The following is a 22,362-nucleotide window of genomic DNA, read 5'->3' on the forward strand; positions in this document are numbered from 1 at the left end:
AACTTCTTGATTCTTGATCTGCTTTATGCCAATGTGAAGGAGGCATACAGCTCTTCAGCCCTACCCCCACTTGGTGGATCAGACCACAACGTAATATATTTAGTACCAACATACAAGCCTGTAGTAAGACAGCAGTCTGCTACCAAGAGGTATGTGAAAGTTTGGTCAAAGGATGCTGAGGAGGCCCTGCAGGAGTGCTTCAGGGTTACAAACTGGGACCTTTTCATGGACGCTCATGGTGAGGACATCGAAGGCATCTCTCACTGCATCACAGATTACATCCACTTCTGTGAGGACAATGATGTTCCATCTAAAAAAGTTTGTGTCTCCAATAATAAGCCATGGATAATTATAGACATTAAAGTTCTCCTTAACAAGAGGAAGAAGGCGTTCATGGCAAGGAGGAACTCCGGGCTGTGCAGAAAGAACTCAAGAGGAAGCTGAGGGAGGCAAAGCAGCTCTATAGAGACAGAGTAGAAGACAAGTTGAGACAGAATAATATCAAAGAGGTGTGGAATGGGATGAAAATAATGACTGGCTATAAGAAGTCACACACTGCTGTTGAAGGAGACTCAAAGTTTGCTAATGAACTTAACCTGTTCTTTAATAGATTTGACACCACATCTGCTTCTTACTCTGATACATTGTCTTCACACACCATCCCTCCTCCCTACACCACCTTAGCTGATGCCTGGGGGTCTCTTCACATCACCCCACCCAACATCTCTGCCAATGCTGCCTCACCATTCCCCACTGATACCATCTCCTCTATCAGCAGCCGTACAACTTTGAAGTATACCTCACCTCCAATAACTCCTCCCCTGCCCTCATCATCTGACTCCTCGTCAACACAATACACAGGCCCAGCCTTTGCCACAGAACAGGTGAGGAAGGAACTAGCTAAACTAAAGGCCAACAAAGCAAAAGGACCAGATGAGATCAGTCCCAGAGTACTTAAGGTGTGTGCTGGACAGCTTGCAGAGGTTTTTCAGAAACTCTTCAACCTCTCTCTGAGGCTCAAAATGGTGCCTAAGTTATGGAAAACTTCCTGTATTGTCTCATTACCAAAAAGAACCCGTCCCAGTACCCTTAGTGACTTCAGACCAGTAGCGCTAACATCACATGTCATGAAAGTGTTTGAGAGACTGGTCCTGCAACACCTGAGGTCCCAAGTGTCTGAATTTCTGGACCCCCTGCAGTTTGCATATCAAGAACACATCGGAGTGGATGATGCCATCATCTTCTTAATGCACAGAGCATACTCCCATCTGGAGAGGCAGGTCAACACTGTGAGAGTCATGTTTTTTGACTTTTCAAGTGCTTTCAACACTATTCAGCCCCACCTGCTAAGTGCAAAGATGCAGGATATGGAAGTTCCCGCAGATATGGTGGAGTGGATCAAAGATTACCTCACTGGGCGGCCACAGTTGGTGCGCTTAGATGGCTGCATATCTGATGTGGTGATGAGCAGCACCGGTGCACCTCAAGGAACTGTACTAGCACCATTCCTGTTTACACTCTACACCTCAGACTTCCGCTACAACTCAGGAACCTGTCACCTCCAAAAGTTCTCTGATGACTCTTCAATCATTGGATGCATCAACAATAATAACGAGGAGGAATACAGACACTTGATAAAAAGCTTTGTTGATTGGTGTAACAACAACTGTCTAAAGCTCAATATCAAGAAAACCAGAGAACTGGTGGTGGACTTTAGGAGGAACAGGAAGACCCCAGTCCCTGTCTCCATCCTTGGAGACGAAGTAGAGATTGTGGACTCCTACAAATACCTTGGAGTCCACATTAACAACAAACTGGACTGGTCAAACAATACAGATGCACGCTTCAAGAAAGGACAGAGTAGACTGTTCTTCCTCAGGAGACTCTGTTCTTTTGGTGTGTGCAACAAGCTACTGAAGATGTTTTATCAGTCTGTAGTAGCGAGTGCACTGTTCTTTGCAGTTGTGTGCTGGGGAGGTGGCATCAAGGCTGGTGAGGCCAACAGACTAAATAAGTTGATCGGGAAGGCAAAATCTGTTGTTGGACTGGAACTGGACAGTCTGGAGGCTGTGGCAGAGAGGAGGATGGTGGACAAAATAAACTCTATATTGGACAATCCTGCCTACCCACTTCATGAGGAACTGTGGCGAATGGGAAGCTCATTCAGCCACAGACTAATTCCCCCTAAAGCCAAGACTGAAAGATTCAGGAAGTCTTCTGTGTCCACGGCCATAATTCCTCAATATAAACAATAACGCACATACACACACACACACACACACACACACACATGCATGTACGCACATACACATACACACACACACACAAACCCCCCCAAATAAATTGTTAATTACTTTATTACTTTATGAATTACTTTATGAATTACTATTAATCAATATAATTTAAATAATCTCAAATTTAATAACTGCTGTAACAACTGAATTTCCCCTTGGGGATTAATAAAGTACTTCTTCTTCTTCTTCAAAAGATGTATATTAAAAACTGTACAGTACTTACTAGATAAATTCAGTGTAAAGTAAACCATTTTCAAATATATAAACCATTAAATACAAACAATATTCACAGTAAATTAGTAATTCATGCCTGTATACCTGTATGTTGTGAAAAAAATTTCCAGCAAATATTCTCAACCCCAAAACATTTAGTTTGTGAAAATATGACACCAATATTCCAGTTCCTAGTTCCTGTTAAAAAAATATCTTTACTGGATTTAGCAGACAAGTACATCCTGAAATGCCTGTGAGATTTATCTAAGTTCCTATTTCCGTCAAAGAGATGCCAGTAAAACTGTAGACTATTTTTAATACCATAACAACTGGCATATTAAATCAACAACAAGGTGAGCAATGAGCAATGAGCATGTTACACAACAAAATGAAATCAGTTCTACTGCACGTCCTTCCTTTCTGCTGCTGTCACTGTAAAACCAGCACTGCTCCCAGTAGACACAACACCCCTCAACCCCCATTGACCTGACACAGTCAAAGACTGTAAAAACAGTAAACATTCATTATACCAGAATGCAATGTGATTACTGATCCTTGTGTGACCTCAAAGAATACATCAACAGTGAAAAGACCATGTTCACATTCCAGTCAAAAACAAAATTGTTGAAGAAAATACATGTAATATAATCATGTCTGAAACTACCTGTAGTGGTCTAAAATCTATTTTTGAGCACAAAGAAAGGAGAATGAATGCAGTGTTGCGGATAACTTTAAAATGCACACACTTCAGACTAGTGGCAGACAACTAACAGGGAAATAGCCCCCTCATTCACCGGCGTAATCTTAAACATTTTCCGGGTGAGCTGGGGGGTTATTAACAGTTCCACTCCGGCCTGCTGTCTCTGACCTTGGGCAACTCCAGAGTGGCAGAGAGTCCAGCCTCTCTCAACGAGTTTGGTTTGGGAACCTAAGCTGTGTGTAGAGGTGAGCCTGACTATCTCTAGGTGGTATCTCTCAACCTCATGCACAAGATCAGACTCCTCTCCACCATTGAGGTGATGTTCCACGTCCCAATAGCCAGTTTCGCTGTCTGGCGTTTGGGATACCGAGGCACCTGCCTTCAATTGCCACCCAAACCACAAAGCACCAGCTCCACATGACCCCTCCTGTGAATGGTGGGTCCACAGAAGGGGGACTCGCATAGCTCCTTCGGGCTGAGCCTGACCGGGCCCTGTGGGCAAAGCGGTCACCAGGCGCTCGCTGGTGTCTTGTATGACCCTGTATGACCAGAGTGAGAGTCTGGTTTGCATTGCCAGCACAAAGCCAAACTTATTCCTGGTGCATGCTGGTCTCCACCAGGGCTGCCCTTTGTCCCGATTGTGTTCATTATTTTCATGGACAGAATTTCTAGGCGCAGCCTGGGTGCCGAAGGAGTTTGGTTTGGTGACCACAGAATCTTGTCTCTGCTTTTTGCAGATGATGTGGTTCTGTTGGCTTCATCGAATCAGGGCTTCAAGCTTGCACTGGGGCAGTTCACAGCCAAGTGTGAAGCAGCTGGGATGAAGAACAGCACTTTCAAGTCTGAGGCCAAAAAAGGGTGGATTGGCCCCTCTGGGCTGGTGGAGAGTTTTTGCCTCAAGTGTTTAGAAGAGTTTAAGAATCTCAGGGTCTTGTTCACGACTGAGGGTAAAATGGAGAGGGCTGGATGGATCAGCGCAGCGTCTGCAGCACTGTGGTCCATGTACCACTCTGTTGTGGTGAGGAAGGAGTTGAGCCTTCTTCCCAGACAGAAGCGGCTGAAACGAGTTTCCTCCGCAGGGTGGCTGGGTACTCTTATAAATAGGGTGAGGAGTTCAAAGTAAAGCCGCTACTCCTCCACATCAAGAGGAGCCAGTTGAGGTTGGTTAGGACATCTAGTTTGGATGCCTCCTAGGCACCTCCCTGAGGATGTTGCCGGGGCCCAGGAGGCCCTGGGGCAGACCAAGGATACACTAGAGAGGATTATATATCTTGGCTGGCCTGGGAACACATTGGTATTCCTCCTGAAGAGCTGGTGGAGGTGTCAGGAGAGAGAAAGATCTGGGTGTCATTGCTTAGATTGCTGCCCCCACGACCCGGCTTCAGATAAGCGGAAAAAAAAAATATGGATTATGAACCATGCACATCACCACACATATAGACATGCACACACTTACCAACATCTCTAATGAAGTTTTGTGGCCTGTGCCCCGTGTCTGCAAAGTGTTGACAGTAGTCATTGTGAGGGTTCAAACTCTGGGTTCCCTGAGAATAAATGAACAAATGAATTAAGATAACTGAGAAAAGCAGGAGTAAAGGTATTTAGAAAAATATTCCAACCTCATAAAAACAAATAATTAATTGAATGTGTGTATTAATACACATTTGATGTATGACATTGGAGAATCCAAATAGGAACTGCAAGTCTTCTCCCTGAATAAATAATGACACCATGGACTTTTAGGGATGTTTTTCACAAACATATTTAAAAAATGGACATTAAAGACAGTATACTTCTACTAGGATAACAGCGCAAGTGTAATTACGCCACAAATTGACACTTCACTTTTAAAACTACAATCCTAAATAAATTTAGAAATTAAACCAGCTTCAAATATATATATATATATATATATATATATATATTTAAAAATACAATTAGTCTTATTAGTCTTACAAAGCATGTCAGCCCACCTATACACCTGTTGGAACAAAACAAAATTCTCAGCAAGTTATTCCCCATGCAGAAACACTATCAGTATGTGAAAATATTATCAACAACATTCCATTTACTTCCTGTTCCAAAAATACTTTGAGGTTTCAGTTACCAGAAACCTCAGGCGGCCTTTGTGATCTGCCTTTTTGTCATGTTCCTCATTCTGCAAAGGTCATAACTGACGCAACAGCCAGGAACCAATCATTCCAAACACAAAAGACAACAATCCATCAAATAGTGTAAAAACATCTCTTGCCAATCTTGTTTAATAACTTTTTTTCACTTTGAAGGGAATTTTAAAAACAAACTGAAGGGATGGCTATGTGGGTTACTATGGCACACTGTACAGCCTCCCTTTCTAGGGGCTCTTTGAAAATGATTTCATATTTAATTTATCCAAGTAGCGCTCAAAGACCAGGGTTTGAGACCAATTTTCAAATACACAGAGATATATGAACATTGTTTTAACCCCCAATTTAAAAAATCCTGAGCTAATTTTTTTTAACATCACCCTAACTTTATACAAAATCATCTCTTTAAAATGCAATTACTTACACGGTGGGGACCTACCTTTGGTCCTCACAAGAAAATGATTCCCCACACGTCATGTAAATAGCTTTCTGATGGAAAAACACTGGGACCGCTGCTCTCAAACACTCATTACCTTAGTTAATCTCTGAAACCCAAGTATTCATGAAACTGATAACATTTAGCTCTAGGGAAGAATTTAATGATAGTCTTTCCCAGAGGTTGCGCAAAGCCACACTGGTATCTTCAATGTCGGATACGCAAAACACATTTACCCCCATAAAGCTTCCCACATCCATTTTATGTATTAAATGCTATTGCATATTAGGGAGTGGTGTTCTTTCTTCATGTCTCACTACTCTGTATGTCGACTGAACCCGAGTACTCGTAATCTGAGAAGAATTTATGCAAAAAGGAAACTTCATCCAACTTCAGTTTCAGTCCCCATGCTGTTGGCTGAGGCTGCTCAGAGAATTGTGGATTATCAGTCACCCTCCATCTTGCTCATGATGATGATGCTCACTGTGAATAAAAGCCGCCTGCAATAAACATTTTGCACACCATTCAAACAAACACTATAGTTATGTATATTCATCATAAGGAAGCAGAGCAATACAGTATAACCTTACTATAGACATAAATGAAAACTACTAATGACACCTACCTAGCCTTCAGATGGGCCTTGTGAGCAACATAACAGAGACATTAATGTTAACTAGTTGTACTGGATCAAAATGTGGCTCGTTAACTTTCCAGGTAATTTAGCTGAAGAATAACTGATTTTGCTTTGTAACTTAGCACTCGTGAAAATATCTCACCAAAAAATGCCATGATAGCTAACTATTTCACAGCTGAATAATCACAGCTGCTGCACAAAGCCAAATAATGTATAGACGCTGATGTTATCTTTCCGGACACGTCCTGGCTGAGCTGTTTGGTATCATGGCGCTAGTGAAAGTTGGCGAGTGCAATATGCTAAGAATTCACGGAATGTATGCTAACGTTAGCTAGCTCTGTCCTTCTCTCTTCGCTGGGTGGATGCTTGTGTTATCAGTTAGATAAAGGTAAACATATTAACTATAGTTACCTAACGTTAATAATTGCCCACAGCAGTCACGTCAAAAACTTTGGAATAACTGCTTTTCAGTTATCTCTACGCTTTGATAAAGCAACACCTTGATCTGCAAGACTTATGATATTTATTAGCGGTTAACAGAGTAATAATACCACTGCCTGCTGCACTGGAGTGTGGACATCAGGCAGGAAAAGAAGGAAAAAAACCTACGGTGAATCCCAATTCTTTTTTATCGTTCCTCAAGGAACGCTACCTGGAGGAGCTATAACCAAGGATACACGTGTGCGTACTTTCAGAAAGTCTGTTAAAGTCTGTCCTTTTATCTGAGACCAGATTATTACGGAACGCTTCACGTTGTTTCTTTTCTTTGGGTGAATCCCAATTCCAATGAATGAATGTGTCCACTTTCCTTTCCACATGCATCTTTTCCTAGAGTCTTAGCTCCGCCCATGCAAGATCCAAGGAAAATAAACATAAGAAAAAGAAGCAAAGGCTGAGGAGCTTTAAGAGATTTAAGACATCTTTTCCTCTAATCCTTAAGGTGCAGTGTCCATACACAAACTGTCAATCAGTAACAGACTTCCACAAAGGATGCAGCCGGTTGCAGCTCCACCAGGCAGCCTCCTCACTCCTCAGCGCAGAAATAAGAGCTTTGAGTTGTCCACCATGGTACACCCTGGACAGGTCAGTCCATTTCAGGGCCACATGGAGACAAACAACCTCTCACACTCATAGGGTGACATATAAGAGTGGAGGTTGGAGCACACAAGTTGATTACATCTTGTGCAGACGTTACAACCTGAAAGAGATAGTGACTGCAAAGTAGTGTCTGGGGAGAGTGTAGCCAGACAGCATAGGATGGTGGTGTGTAGGACGACTCTGGTTGTGAGGAAGATGAAGAGGACAAGGGCAGAGCAGAGGACCAAGTGGTGGAAGTTGAAAAAGGAAGTGTGTTGCATGGCTTTCAGAGAGGAGCTGAAACAGGCTCTGGGAGGTCAGGAGGTTCTTCCATGATAGGTTGGACACTAAGGAGGGAGAGGTGGATTTGTACAGGTTGGTGAGGTAGAGAGACAGAGTTGGGAAGGATGTGCAGCAGGTTAGGGTGATCAAGGACAGGGATGGAAATGTGTTGACAGGTGCCACAAGTGTGATGGAAAGATGGAAGGAATACTTTGAAAAGTATATCAGAGGGACGGCTCATGTTAGATGTTTTGGAGAAAAAGCCAGGGAAGCCAGACTGAGATGGTTTGGACATGTTCAGAGGAGGGACAGTGAATACATTGGTAAAAGGATTCTGAGGTTAGAGCTGCCAGGAAGGAGGCCTAGAGGAAGACCAAAGAGGAGGTTCTTGGATGTAGTGAAGGAGGACATGAGGATAGTTTGTGTGGGTGAGGAGGATACAGAGGATAGGGTTAAATGGAGGCAGATGATTCGCTGTGGCGACCCCTGAAGGGAGCAGCCGAAAGGAAAAGAACATTCACACTCACTCCTATGAGCAATTTAGGCACAAGTGGGACAAACATTGATGCAATTAGTCAATGATTTACCACTTTTTATACTCAGCAATGATTCCTCAGATGGTACCCATCCTTAACTCTGCTTGCAGATTCTCTAGGCATACTCAACAGCACGCATGCACTTGAATGAAGAACCAATCGGCTTTCACAGAGCTGACGTTCATGTCGTGTCTAAACAAATGTCAAATACTTTGGGAACAAAAGCAGGTGTAGAAAAGAGCTCTGATAATCAACGTGAAATGTATACTTCAAGACGTAATTACAAAACTTCTATTATGTTAAATGTTATCACACACCACACCACTAATGTTCCAATGCCTGTAACAGCCATGTCATCACAGCAAAATTCTTTTATCTGCCCACAAATCAGAATGTTTTGCTTTACATGTTTACATAACTGACATTATAGTTATTTTACAAAAAGATGTTCAGTGCTCAAGCATATTAGAACACTGATATTGACATTATTTCCTGAACTGCACAGATATTATACACACAAGGACTGAAAATACAACTCAAAACACCAAACCCAAACAATGAAAACAGCATTTATTCAGGCAATACCAATTCAATGTAGAGTATATTCATGAAAAAATATGAAACCAAAATGATTCAAAAAGACTCTTTAGATTTCCTTACTTTTCAAGTGTTGTGTCGCCACCCCACCCCCCACTAATCATGACAACTGCATTACAAACAGGCACGTTTGGACATAATGCAGATGGAAATTCTTAGCATCAGTCTGGAAGTCTGGATGGCTCTTTGCTCTAACGAGGTGGAAAGCCTCTATGTGGCCCTCCTCTGCCTCTGAACCCTCCCCTATCCCCACGGAAATTTGGTCGGTTTCTTTCACGGCCTCGGTCTCCACCTCTTCCTGCATTAGGCCCACCACGTCCCCCTCTTGGTGCTCCGCCACCACGGTCTGACTTCAGTTTAGCAGGGGGAGATTTCGGACGCAGCCTCTCTATTTCTTCAGTGCAACCAGACAGGTGGGAGTTAGGCAAAGCAAAATGTGAGGCGTACGTCTCTGGATTAAAGTTACTGTTTGTCAAAGTGGGACCCACTGTCAACCAGCCTATAAAAGGTAGATGACAAAAAGCCAACATGGGTGAGATACAGAGACACCAAAAAAAAGAAAGAAAGAAAAAAAAAGCCTAAATTTCCAACTCACCCGGTCTGATGGTTGAGTCTCGCCCAAACAGGTGCAACCTCCTGCGGCCCAAACAGAAGTGCTCAATGATGTGGAAGATCTCTACAGGCTTCTCTACATTTCCCATTTCAGGCTCTTCAGTGATGATCAAATCAATGTCCACATTGGCATGAATAAAGTCACCATCAGTACTCCTACGTACTGTTCCTTTGATTCCCATTAGACAGTGTTCCTGGGGTGAATGGTTCGAAATATATCACCACATATCTCAATGGTTCAATTTTAAATTTATCATGGTGTAGAGGAGTCTTGCAAACCTATAACTGGGTATCTAACATGACACATATCAATGAAAACAATCCTAAAGTAAATACTTAATGTAATATTTCCATGAATATGATCATGTATTTGGCATTCCTGCTGGCTCTGTGTGTGTATTCTGTACCTTAGTCCTCTGGAATACTGCTTTTGGATCCAGTGCCTTGGTCTTGCCTGGGTTATTCTTGTTGGTCTTGATCCAACAGATATCCTCACACCGCCTAAAGCCCCACTTCCTCAAACACTGACATGGGTATAATAAGGGTAATCATTATGATGACGTATGGGCTAAGCAAGCATTCGCTTTAAGGCACTGAAGACATTACCACAGCACATTCATGCTTTTAGTTATCAGTTCAATCCTATCATAAATATCAGCAATGTAACTTCAGATAAAAAAAATAAAGGCTTTCTTTGGAGCAAAGATGTTGAAATGCTGAGAAGAACATGGTGTACTCTATGGTTCTAAAATTAGTAATGCCAGTGACGTTCATTTTTACTTGTGCCAAATATCTCACAAATGCTCGTCTTTCATGCCAGTTTGACTGGTCCCTGTCCTCTGTTTTTGTATTGTTTTATGCTTCTGACATGACACAGACCTCTGTGAAACCACTGTAGAAAAACAGCATTCCACATGTTCTCTTACAGTAACAAGATCCGTCAGACTCTTCATGTAAGACCAAAACTCTTCTAGTAGGTGGTCTGCACTCAAACAGCTACATTTAAAAAAAAAAACAAAAAAAAAAAACACACACTCACACAAATTGATGTGTGTAAAAGGTTGAATAATGCGATCAACAATTCTTGCCTGTCACCTCAAAGAATAAATCAACTTAGAAATCCAAGTTCATATTGTTATTGTAGACAATGCATGTAAAAACACACAACTGAAAAAGCCTCCAGTATAATCTACTTTTGAACACAGAGAAAGAAGAATGACTCTGTTGCTATTAATTTTAAAGAGCACACACGTCACACCAGGCAGACAACTATTTAACAAAGGGAAAACTGTTCCATGTCATTAAAGACGTGAACCAAGCTGTCTGCAGAGTGGCTTAAGCTTTGTATGAACAGTGATACTGTAATCCAAGATAGCTTAAAGGACATCAGCCTATTCTCATGATAGTTACAAACAAGCTGCCAGGAGCACGATGAACCAGTGAGTTCCTGAATGATGCAAATAATCTTGTCTAGCAAGCAGTAATAATAACACATCTTAAGGGTGAGAATCACTTAGAAAATATGAGGTGCATTTGGATAGAGGTCAAAATGGATAATGGATTTATCTGAGCAACTTTTGACTCAGTGAGGGTTTGAGTTACCATTCTGCCTAGGTCCAGGCCTTCACCAGAGCCACACCAGAGAAAGACGAAAGAGCGCAGAGCTGATATTTCCTCAATTTCAAGTTTCATGATCTACAATAGCACAGAGCAGAGAACAGGAAGATGAGTGAGTGAACATGATCCCAGAAGCATCCCCTTACAGAGTGAATAAGCCTTTACTAATCAGTTAGAACCCTTAGGCCAACCTTGCATACATACATCATCCCAGGTCCAGAAACGTTCAGTGTGGCTGATGCCTGATTCTCTGTAGTATTCCTCTAAGGGAGGCTCCAGCAAAATTACATCAAATTTGCATTTCAAATCCTGCAGGTCAAAGTTCTCTGGGTCAGCCTGGAGATACCTAAACACAAGAAAACATCATCTCTTCAAAACAGCTGATGCCAACTTGAAATGACCAGTGCCGTCTTAATTCAATTTTTTTTTCTGTCATTACTGAAAAATAATCACTAAGTACTAAGGTTACCATTCACATCATAGATTAACATACATGGGAGGGGTGTTGGTGCTGGAAATGAGTTCATCCTTTAGTCTGATCAGCTCCCGAAGTTTTGGATATTCTTCAAATCGGTCAGCCAAGCCTAAACCACAGAAGACATTAAGGTCATTAAGGACATTAAGACAATATTCAAACATGCACATCAACAAACATACAGACATGCACACACTCACCAACATCTCTAATGAAGTTTTGTGGCCTGTGCCCTGTATCCACGAAGTGCTGACAGTAGTCATTGTGAGGGTTCAAACTCTGGGTTCCCTGAGAATAAATGAACAAATGAATTAAAATAACTGAGAAGAGTAGAACAGAGGGTATTTAATATATATATAAGAGAGAAAAAGCTGAATGTTCATGTATGTATTCTAATACACATTTGATGTATGAAGGGCTGCTATTTATTTTTAAGTGGAACTGATCACTGACATTTTTTATTTAAAAGATGGACATTAAAGAATAAATATACATTTACAACGATCACGGGATAAAGTACAGTATTTGAACTATGCAGTCCTTACTAAACTTAGAAAATAAACCAGCTTCAAATATATATATTTTTATATATCAGTCTTAAAAAGGATGTCTACCTACCTGTATGTTGGAAGGAAAAAAAATTCTCAGCAGGTTATTTCCAACACAAAAACATTATCAGTATGTGAGAAGAGAATCACAGCAACATACCATTTACACCCTGTTTCAAATACTTTAACTGTACTGAGTTACAAGAAATCTCAATTGGCCTTTGTGATCTGCCTTTTTGTTATGTTCCTCATTCTGTAACTGTCACGGGTGACAACACAGGCAGTGAAGCTTTAACAATGCAGAGTGCTCATTTCAACACATAATCAACAACAACCTATTTATCAGGGCCCTGACATTCCTTGCTCATCTTGTGCAATAAATTTTTTTCACTAGGCAATTTTAAAAACAAACTGATGGGGTGGCATGCGGGCTTCTACAGCACCATCTACTGCCTCTCTCTGTATGTGTTATTTAAAAAGGACTGCATAATTAAACGTTTTTGTAATACTATTTACATATGGAGTTATGTCTTCCTCATTAGATGTTTTGGGACATCAATATGTGCCATTACACACCTATTTATGGTTTGTTCTAGTGTTTAATTTTCCAATAATCTACAAGGCGATATGTTTCAAAGATTATGCAATCATCCTAATATTATTTTGTGCTTTTGTTTTTGCATCCCCACTACTACTTTTCCTAACCTCCGTGAAGTTGGCCCCCCACCCAACGCAAAATTTCGCAAAAACCAGCACAAAAGGAGCACAAACGATTGAGACTATTTTTGCGAAATTTTGCGTTGGGTGGGGGGCCAACTTCACTGAGGTCTTTTTTCTAAGTAGAGTAATTCGATTAGACAGCTTTTTCCCTCCATCAGCTGCAGTTGATACACAGTATCATATAGGTATTTTCTGCATTAATGAATCTGGTTTGTTGACATCAATATAGTGTGTGTAAAAGAAAAAGGAGGAAAGTTTTCCAACCTTAAGGAAAGTACTCGAATCCTTATACACTTCCTCATATGGGTTGCTTTCATCTGGCTGCTGCACCTCCACTTCGTCCTAACACACAGACATAAAGACACACATTTTGTCAATGAATAGAAAGTTAAAATGGCTGGGAAATGAATACCAGTGAAAAGAACAACATTAACAAAATTTGTGAAAAACAAGTGAAATCATGGTCATAACAAAGTAACACCCCACGGCAAGAAATAAAGAGTTTTGAATATCATCGATCCATTATCTATACCTGCTTATTCCTAACCAGGGTCATGGGGATCTGCTGGAGCCTATCCCAGCTCTCTTTGGGTGAAAGGCAGGGGTACACCCTGGACAGGTCACCAGTCCATCACAGGGCCACATAGAGACAAACAACCTCACACACTCACACTCACTCCTATGGGCAATTTAGAGTCACCAATCAACCTGACATGCATGTTTTTGGACTGTGGGAGGAAACAGGAGTGCACAGAGTAAACCCATGCAAGTACGGGGAGAACTTGCAAACTCCACACAGAAAGGTCCCTGATGAGTTGCGAACCTGGGACCTTGCTGTGAGGCAACGGTGCTAACCACTCAGTTTTGGATATCAAATAGAAGAACAAATATTAAGTATATTGGAGGGCTTACAATAGAGATCTTATTTTCAAATCCTTCAACCAGAACAGAAAGTGGGAACAGGGACATTATTTTCAACCCTCTAATCCTGCCCAAATCATCTACAAATAAATATCATTATTTTTCACACTATGCTTAAATACTTAATTTTTGCAAATATACACCATAAAATCCATCAAGAGTCTAATGAAACCTTTTAACAGCTTCTGATTGCTTTTAAAAAAGCCAACTAAATAGCCAGATATCTCCATACAGGGATTCTCTTAACTGGTCCCACAGTCCAGGATCACACCTGTTCTTTCCCTGTGGCTATGGAACAACCTACCTGAGAATATGGTGTTGGTGTGGCGCATGTATCAAAATGCTTAGATGTGATTACACTCACCTTTTGTTCATCTACATCCTCCTCTGTGTCCTCTCCCTCTGTCTGTGCCTTCTTTTTAGAAGGTGGGGCTGAACTATCAAACGAAGCCCTGCAAATCACAAACATCACATGCACTTCTAGATTCAATGATGCACTAAAGCACAAAGTCAACATATTTGGGCTGACCCATGATGAAGCAAAACTGTCAAAGAAGGTGGACAAATGTTGACAAAAACATCCTAAAGAAGAAAGCATTGCATATTGTAAGAGAACATGCTGAATATGTGCATAAATACTGGGACTAAACTCTATTTCTGCACACATTAGGTAGGTTTCCATCCATTTGTTTTAATACAAATTTCCATTGTGTTACCTACTTTCTTCCCCACACTTTTTGAGGTTTGACTAGCACTCTTTTAATTATACCATCTTGTGCCCTCACCTTCTGCACCCAGTTGTGTCTATATCACGTCTTAATGCAATAAGTATTTCAAGTTTTTTAGTACTATGTATTTCTCAAGCCAGATGGTGACACAAGATGTTGGTTTGATCCCCCAACAGATGGTGTCTCCCATAATACATTACATAATACATAATACATTATATTTCTGACAATTGAGCATGTTAAACTCTCATTTCTCCAATTCAAACTGCAGGCCTCCTTTAATCAACATTACTGACCTGTTTAGGCTCTCTTTCTTCTGTTTTATAGAAAGCATAAAACCATCCAAATATGGAAAACTCTAAATTCAAACCAATATGTGAAATCCTACCTGCATGTTTCCCTTGTCTCCTCTATTTCTTTTAGTTCCTCTCTGCTGTTTAGAACAGCTCCAATGCTGTCTGCGCTTTCAGCTCCCAACTGTGGAGAGACAAGAATCTGTAAGTAACTGTGGATTCATGTATTTTCAGTTTTTTTATTTTATTTTTTAATATTATACATAATGCATACAGTGCATATTTATATTAAACGTAAATGTAAATTAAATGTAAATGTTTAGTCTGTGTGCTAAGTTAAAAGGCGACTACTCATCCTTGTTCACAACACCGTTTCCAGTGGCTTTTTCTCACAATATGAACATTTGGTTCACAACACAGATGAGCAGGTATTCCATTAGCTACTTGCTAACTAGCGGGCACTTGCCTGTTGGGCTAAAAGCCGGCGCCGAAGTTTTTGTCTCTCTCGTATCTCTTGCAGTCTGCTGTTCATTTCTTCCCTTGTAATGTTTCCGAACTAACTATTTTACACCTTTAGTCGTAACAGCAAAACCTTTGGTATAAATCTGCTTTGCAAGTTATGGCCACAATGGGCACAACGGAATAGCCGCTAAATCACAATAGGCGCACTCGTTATGTATAGCGGGGCGTCCAGGAGTGATGAAAGGCCCTAGCATGGGTGGAGTTAAGTGATAAAATGTTAAAAACCCTCGGCTATGAATGTTCAATGGCTGTTGTCTTATTCGTACATACTACAGCGGTTTTTGGATACTTACGTTCTGCTTAGGAGGAGTTCATGGGACGAAAGAAAAGCGTTTATTCGCGTGCTAACTCCGCCTAGCTAGGAGAGTTTCGGCGTACGCTGGTTATACTTTAATAGTAAACACTTCCGCGAGTGAATGGTCGCCGGGAGATGACGTCAGCAGATTGGGCGGGTTTATTTGACGTTTTCATATTCCTCCTGCAATCAGAAAATACTACATTGTAGACGCTAGTGACACACACACACACACACACACACACATAAACAGAGATATACACACACACTAATACATTTAAAGCATTTGAATCTATGTGCCATAGAGAGAGAGAGAGAGTGAAAGAGAGAGAGAGAGGGAGAGAGAGAGTGAGAGTCATTAAGAGATATTCACCCAGGTAAAGATAGTGTAAATTAATCGGAGGTAAACAAATAGCCTGATGCCCAACGTTTGAGAAAACACAATCACAATATAGGCCAAGACCAACTTTGGCCTCTCTCTCTCAATAAGAATGTAGTTTTCTCTTAGTTTTACCTCTTTGAACCCTAAATAAATTAACTGCAAAATTAGTTCTTAGATTATAAACAGTGGCTTATCACGCTATAATGGATGGGTTCTAGTCAGTGTGGATTTGGTCTGAAATAAATACTTATGGGCAATATGACCGTAAAATTAAATTATACGGGCTAAAAGCACGACAAATAGTTTTATAGACTGTGTTTCTGGGCTTTCGTTAAGGGCCCCCTGCCCATTAGCCCACGCAAATGAAATGAAACTCATTGATCCGCGCCTTTCCTCCGTTCTCAGTCTCAGGCAGGGCGATGAGGCTGACTGGAAGCCTTCTCCTCAGCGGGTGATAGAGCTGCTGCTATTCCCTCTGTCATCAGCTCCAGACAAGACCTAACATGAATTTGGACATTCTTGCTCTAATAGCCGCGCTGTTTGCTGCGATTAGCGGCTGCTGTTACTCCGGCAGCGTCGCTTCATTTATCCTGCCGTTCACTGACTGCGTCCAGAGCCGTGGGAAAGACGGTTTCTACCGGGGAGCGATAGACGTCACCGAGTCCGGCACCCGGTGCATGAACTGGACCGAAGTAACTGGCTTCAAGGAGCGCTACCCAGGCAAAGGAATAGGAGAGCACAATCACTGTCGCAACCCGGACGGCAGAATCCGACCCTGGTGCTTTTTCAGGAACCACAGGGGCAGGGTGGACTGGGGGTACTGCGACTGTAAACAAGGTAAACACGCAGGCCCGTATACACAACAAAAATATATATTTTTATAGGAATCCCTAACTCCGTGGAATATGAGGAAAATTATCTAGGCACAGGGGTGGATGTTTTTATAAAATAAAGGTCAGTGACTGCAAGAGATAAAATAACTCTCTATGGCATTGCATACTATAGGCTAACCATTATCTGAGCAGATGAAAATCAGGCAGATGCAGTTGTTTTTGCAGTGGTGGCAAATGTGTTAAGAATGATCTAGCCCCGGTTGGGTTAATCTCAGGAAGCTCAGGTTGAAGTAATGGCACAAATGACACACCTTCAGGTCCCAGGTGTGACTAGGCCACAGATGGATAAGTGTATTTTTTACTGTAATGAGTGCACAGGTATTATATGTTGTGTTTTTTAAAACACTCAGAGAAATAAGTAGGGATAAACAAACAAACAAACAAAAAAAAAATACATCTTCTCACAATAAAAATTTTTGACATGAGAAACATTTCATTTGAACCAGGCTCCAACTAGTAAGTATTGCCAATATGAAAACCAGAGACACAGTGAACTTAGATCTCTGGACTGATGAAAGTGAGACATAAGTAAGAGAGTGGTGAAAGGAATAGAGTAAAAAGAGCATGTGATCTCAATCTAAACCAAGACATGCAGCCTGTGTTATTTTTAGTCTTGGAGTGTGTCACAGTACAACATGGATTAACAAGCTCTCTGTAATTGATACACTGAATCAAAATATAATGAAGTTATTAAAGATATTTTCACAATTACATGTCTTTAGGTGGTGGTCTCCAGAGAGTTTCTCTTTGTACAACTCTTTGTGTACAACCATTTACAAGTTCATGGAAGTTCAAAAATGCTGATAAAAAGACATATCCTGTACATTTGTTTGTGCGAATGTATGTTTCAGCACTGACACACAACCTCACATTCTGTCTTCACTCTTCAAATAGATACAAACAAATATAAACACACAGCTATCAGGTTACTCAACTACAAACATCACGTATACACACAGACAATGTGATTGTAAGCATGTATTCGACGTGAAAACAAGGCATTGTCAATATTAAGATGTGGCTCAAAATATTTAAATGAATGACGGGATCAATTGTATGGCGGTGAGATAAGTGGCCATGCCAGGAGAAATTCTCTTCTAGCCATCCGTCAGTCCTTTATCTATACTGCTTAGCCTGCAGAGGGTCAGTCCTGTACAGGAGCCAAGGAGCCAGCTGACAGTGGACAAGAGGCAGGGTATTGCACAGGCTGCCAGTCTATCACAGGGATAAAATCAGTTTTATTTTAGGAGAACATAAAATAACTAAGTTGTGTGGATAAATAAATGCATAGTTTTCTGTGAAAATGAGAGCAATAGGGTCAAAAATGTATCATATGTTTCACTTTCTTATACTCTATATACTATTTTATATATTTTGATTGAGATTTTTAATGCTACTATATTGGCCAGGTTGTTTCAGCTTTGCACCCAGATCTGCTTCTATTGTTTGCTTCTTGTCTTTCCTCCCGCTACCTTTACACTCTGTGTTTCCTAACAGCTTCCTACTCTTATGTATTTTGTTATGGTGTGATGCATATTTTATCACTCTTCCTCTTGTTTATTATTATTATTATTATTATTTTACATCCTTCTCTCCATCCTAGGCTCAGTGCGTTTGCAAGGAGGCCGGTCCAAGCTGGATGGCAGGGTGGAAGTGTATCTGGGAGGAGTGTGGGGGTCTGTGTGTAGTGAGAACTGGGGGGACGAAGATGCTGCAGTGGTCTGCAGACAGCTGGGCAAGGGGTGAGTGAGCACACTTGCACACATGTGCTCAGACATGCACTGTTTGCTCTCACATATGTGAAGCGTGAAGCTTCCTGCAGAGGTCTGACAGATGGTAAGAGAATGATGGAAATTGGTGGGAACGTAAGAAAATTTCACAGCAGTTCAGACATACATGCATGCACCCTCTTCTCAGCGGTTCAGTCTTTGTACTTTTCTAACCCTTGCATTCCAAACCCCCATTCCCCAGAGGTATGTAAATACCTTTAGTGCTCACTTATTAACTTGTCACCCACCCTCTCCTCTTTTCTTTCCCTCTCTCTATCTCTTTCACACTGATGTACACATGTGAGTGGGTTTGAGTGGCATATATACAGTGTTCATGAAATCCGGTGTAGTCACTTGAGAAAGCTTTTGATTTCCCTGGAGAACAGAGATGACCTGTGCACTTACAGCACATGTTGACAGTAACACCAGTGCTGGCATGTATGCTGATATGCTAGGTGTGTATATTCACGTCGGCCTAAGTGAGTCCACAGCAGAAAGGAAGGACAGCAAATGTCAACCATATGTCAGCTGGAATTGGTGACCGCTTTCATCTGGCCAGTTACTGAAAGCTCTTGGGTGTAGAACTGCTAACCCTATTGGCCCTGGAATGGCGGATTATGAACATACTGATGGCTCAATGTTACTACTACCAGGCTAAAACTGTTGCTAGAAACACTTCTGAATTCCCCAGGAAGAGCTGAAAAATGTACTGCTACCTTGCAAAATCTGGTTAGTAAGTATTTCACTTTGATAAGTAACTTGTTTGCTTATCAATTTTCTTCCAGATTTTCAGGTCGTGCACGTGCAATTCCTCTGTTTCGATCAGGCACGGCCAAACTCCATTGGAAGGCTGTCAATTGCCAGGGAGAGGAGCCGGACCTACTCCATTGTCCCAAGACTACCTGGAATGGAGGGGAGTGCTCTCTAGTTGCAGCTGTCACCTGCACCCAAGAGCAAGGTACCCACCCACCTAATGGAAAATTTTAAGTCAGTTTTCGGGGGGGTTTAGAGTTATTCCCAGTATATATTTTAAACTGAAAAAAGGCACTTGCCGTAGATAAATAGTCTATGTGTTAATGTGTGCCTGTATTGTGTGTTTCACAGCAGTGACACTCCCTATACGGCTGGTGGGAGGTCCAACAGCATCAGAGGGCACAGTTGAGGTGTTCCATGCAGGTGAGTGGGGTTCGATATGTGACGACCAATGGGACGACAATGATGCAGAGGTGGTGTGTCGACAGCTTGGCCTGAGGTAAAGGGGCACTCACACACCCACACACCCACACACCCCCCCACACACACACACACACACACACACACACACACACACACACACACACATACATACGCATATACTAGTGTCCATATACACCAGGGGTGGCCAGCCCTGGTCCTCAAGAGCCACAGTCCTGCTTGTTTTCCAACTATTGCTTCTCTTCCCACTGCTGATTACCTGAACCAGGTGTGTTCAGCCAATCAGAAGCTGCAAGGGGGATTTGTTGGTTGCAAAACAAGCAGGGCAGTTGCTCTCGAGGTTCCAGGGTTGGCCACCCCTGATACAAACATTACTTTCAACTGTTTATTGGCATGAAGGACATACATTGTGGACACAGAAAGTAAAATGTGTGAAAAAAGCGTAACACAAAGAAAGAGTAGGAAGCTGAGATGAGTTAATGTGGGTTTCCAGCCGTCTGTCTCTCCCTCTGTCTCCAAAAGTATGACAAGTATTCTTTCCATTCAGACACACAGAGAGAGGAGCGAACAGTAAGAACATCTGGGGGTCAGAGAGTGAATCAGGCTCATTGTTCCTGCATGAATTCTAGTACCACAGAGATATGCATATTTAGCAAAACTACACTGTTGTATTCGTGTGTGCCTTTTTGGTGTATGTCACTGTGGTGTTTGCCTTGCGGAGTCTACATATCCACTGGTATGTGTTGCAAGAGATTTCTTTGTAAGGGATGTGAAATATTACAGGCTTATTCTGTTTGATTTTCAAATAAAACAAATGTAGTATTCTAAACCATGTAGCCTACAAATCTGGGCCAGTTAGTACATCTGTTCTTCATTTTATTTGTATTAAAATAAACCAAACCTTCTGTTCTTCTGTACCTTCTTTTTTCTCTGTAGCGGTGTGGCGAGGGCATTGGGCCAGGCACACTTTGGCAAGGGTTCGGGCCATGTGTGGCTGGACGAGGTGCGTTGCACAGGCAATGAGCTCACTCTGGAGCAATGCCCAAAAAGCACCTGGGGAGAACACAACTGTCTGCACTCTGAAGATGCAGGAGTATCATGCAACCCTCTTACAGGTAGTTTCAACACATTTGACAGCATTAACGTATGTATGTATGTGTGTGTGTATATATATATATATATATATATATATAAAAAAAAATATATATATATATATATATATATATATACATATACACACACACACACACACACACACACACATATAAATATATATATATATATACATGTATATATATATATATATATATATATATATATGATTCTTTTCCCTCTTTGTCAGATGGTACAGTTCGGTTGATAGGAGGTACAGGTAGCCACGAGGGACGTTTAGAAGTCTTCTATCGTGGTCAGTGGGGGACAGTATGTGATGATGGATGGACAGACTCTAACACACAAGTGGTGTGTCGACAGCTTGGTTACAGGTAATGGAAACTATCCATGCCCCTGGCTAGGGACATACACATGGACACTTATTTACAAGTACAATAATGGATGTTCATGTGTGTGGGGTTGCCTTCATTGCAGGTTTGGTGAGACTCTTGTTTCTGAAGAGCTAGACATCAACCCAGTCCCACGCTTTGGGGTGGGTTCTGGTCCGATTCTTTTGGATGATGTGAGCTGCACAGGGAAAGAACCTAACCTGCTACTTTGCAACAGGAAGGAGTGGCTCCATCATGACTGTACACATCATGAAGATGTTAATATTGCATGCAGCCCTGAGCGCAATGGAGACAGCCTTCCAACTAGTAAGACTCTTACCTTACTGTGAGACCTAGTTACAGATATAAAAACCAGTCAAAAATCAACCAATATAGATATACAGATATAGAAAGCAATACTGAGGGAAACTCCATGTACCTTAAAATTGTGGATATATTATGTATGTGCATCAGCAAATCGCCATTGTGTTTGGACTTTGAAAGAATAAGAGAAGTGCTCAAACTGCCCCTCAAGTTTTTCAGATTGGAAATGTTTATGTTCCCATTGTTAACTTCAAATAATCCAACCCCTTTAAGTTGTGGGTGCCTTAAGCATGCTGTATTTTTTTCAGTGATGCAGTTTTATGCAGTTATTTCTGAATCTCCACACTGGAGTTACAGAGTTGACTTTCATGCCAATTTGAATTACTCTTATTGGGTGAGATTCCATGGTATTGCTTCTTTTAATCAAGCTTATTCTTCACCCTATGCAGAATTACTTATAGTCACTCTTTAGATACTTATTTATACTATTTTATTACTGAAATTATACATTTTTTGCACTTTTATGGCCTTTAGAGGCAGTGAGATACTGGCAATCAAATAATGAAAGTCTGTATATAATCTCCATTCACTTCATAAAACTAGGTAATGGAAGTGCAAGCTGATCTGAAATCTATTCCTAAGATCTCTTCCACATTATGCCTGCAGTCAATTAGATCTCAGGAAAAGGAA

At 41.4% G+C, this 22,362-nt stretch overlaps 2 protein-coding genes across 2 annotated transcripts in view; one reads left to right on the forward strand and one right to left on the reverse strand.

Annotated features, from left to right (window-relative positions):
* Positions 1 to 8,851: 8,851 nt before the first annotated feature.
* On the reverse strand, positions 8,852 to 15,701 carry mettl14 (methyltransferase 14, N6-adenosine-methyltransferase non-catalytic subunit). The gene is made up of 11 exons (XM_026302633.2): positions 15,279 to 15,701; positions 14,908 to 14,996; positions 14,156 to 14,243; positions 13,135 to 13,212; positions 11,803 to 11,890; positions 11,621 to 11,711; positions 11,332 to 11,473; positions 11,113 to 11,205; positions 9,918 to 10,034; positions 9,494 to 9,704; positions 8,852 to 9,397 (listed from the first exon to the last, which is right to left on the reverse strand). Exons 1-11 carry the CDS (start codon positions 15,342 to 15,344, stop codon positions 9,090 to 9,092), a joined length of 1,371 nt encoding a protein of 456 aa, XP_026158418.1. The 5' UTR covers positions 15,345 to 15,701; the 3' UTR covers positions 8,852 to 9,089.
* A 730-nt stretch (positions 15,702 to 16,431) lies between these two features.
* Positions 16,432 to 22,362, forward strand: part of prss12 (serine protease 12) — a 45,777-nt gene continuing 39,846 nt past the window's right edge. The window contains exons 1-7 of the mRNA XM_026302632.2: positions 16,432 to 16,848; positions 18,508 to 18,646; positions 19,459 to 19,631; positions 19,778 to 19,925; positions 20,804 to 20,982; positions 21,210 to 21,351; positions 21,455 to 21,675. Of these exons, the coding sequence (XP_026158417.1) occupies positions 16,515 to 16,848; positions 18,508 to 18,646; positions 19,459 to 19,631; positions 19,778 to 19,925; positions 20,804 to 20,982; positions 21,210 to 21,351; positions 21,455 to 21,675 (1,336 nt within the window). The 5' untranslated portion in view covers positions 16,432 to 16,514. The remainder of the gene's footprint in view (positions 16,849 to 18,507; positions 18,647 to 19,458; positions 19,632 to 19,777; positions 19,926 to 20,803; positions 20,983 to 21,209; positions 21,352 to 21,454; positions 21,676 to 22,362) is intronic.

The sequence above is a fragment of the Mastacembelus armatus genome, chromosome 1 (assembly GCF_900324485.2).
Source record: "Mastacembelus armatus chromosome 1, fMasArm1.2, whole genome shotgun sequence".
NCBI classification, from domain to species: Eukaryota; Metazoa; Chordata; class Actinopteri; order Synbranchiformes; family Mastacembelidae; genus Mastacembelus; species Mastacembelus armatus.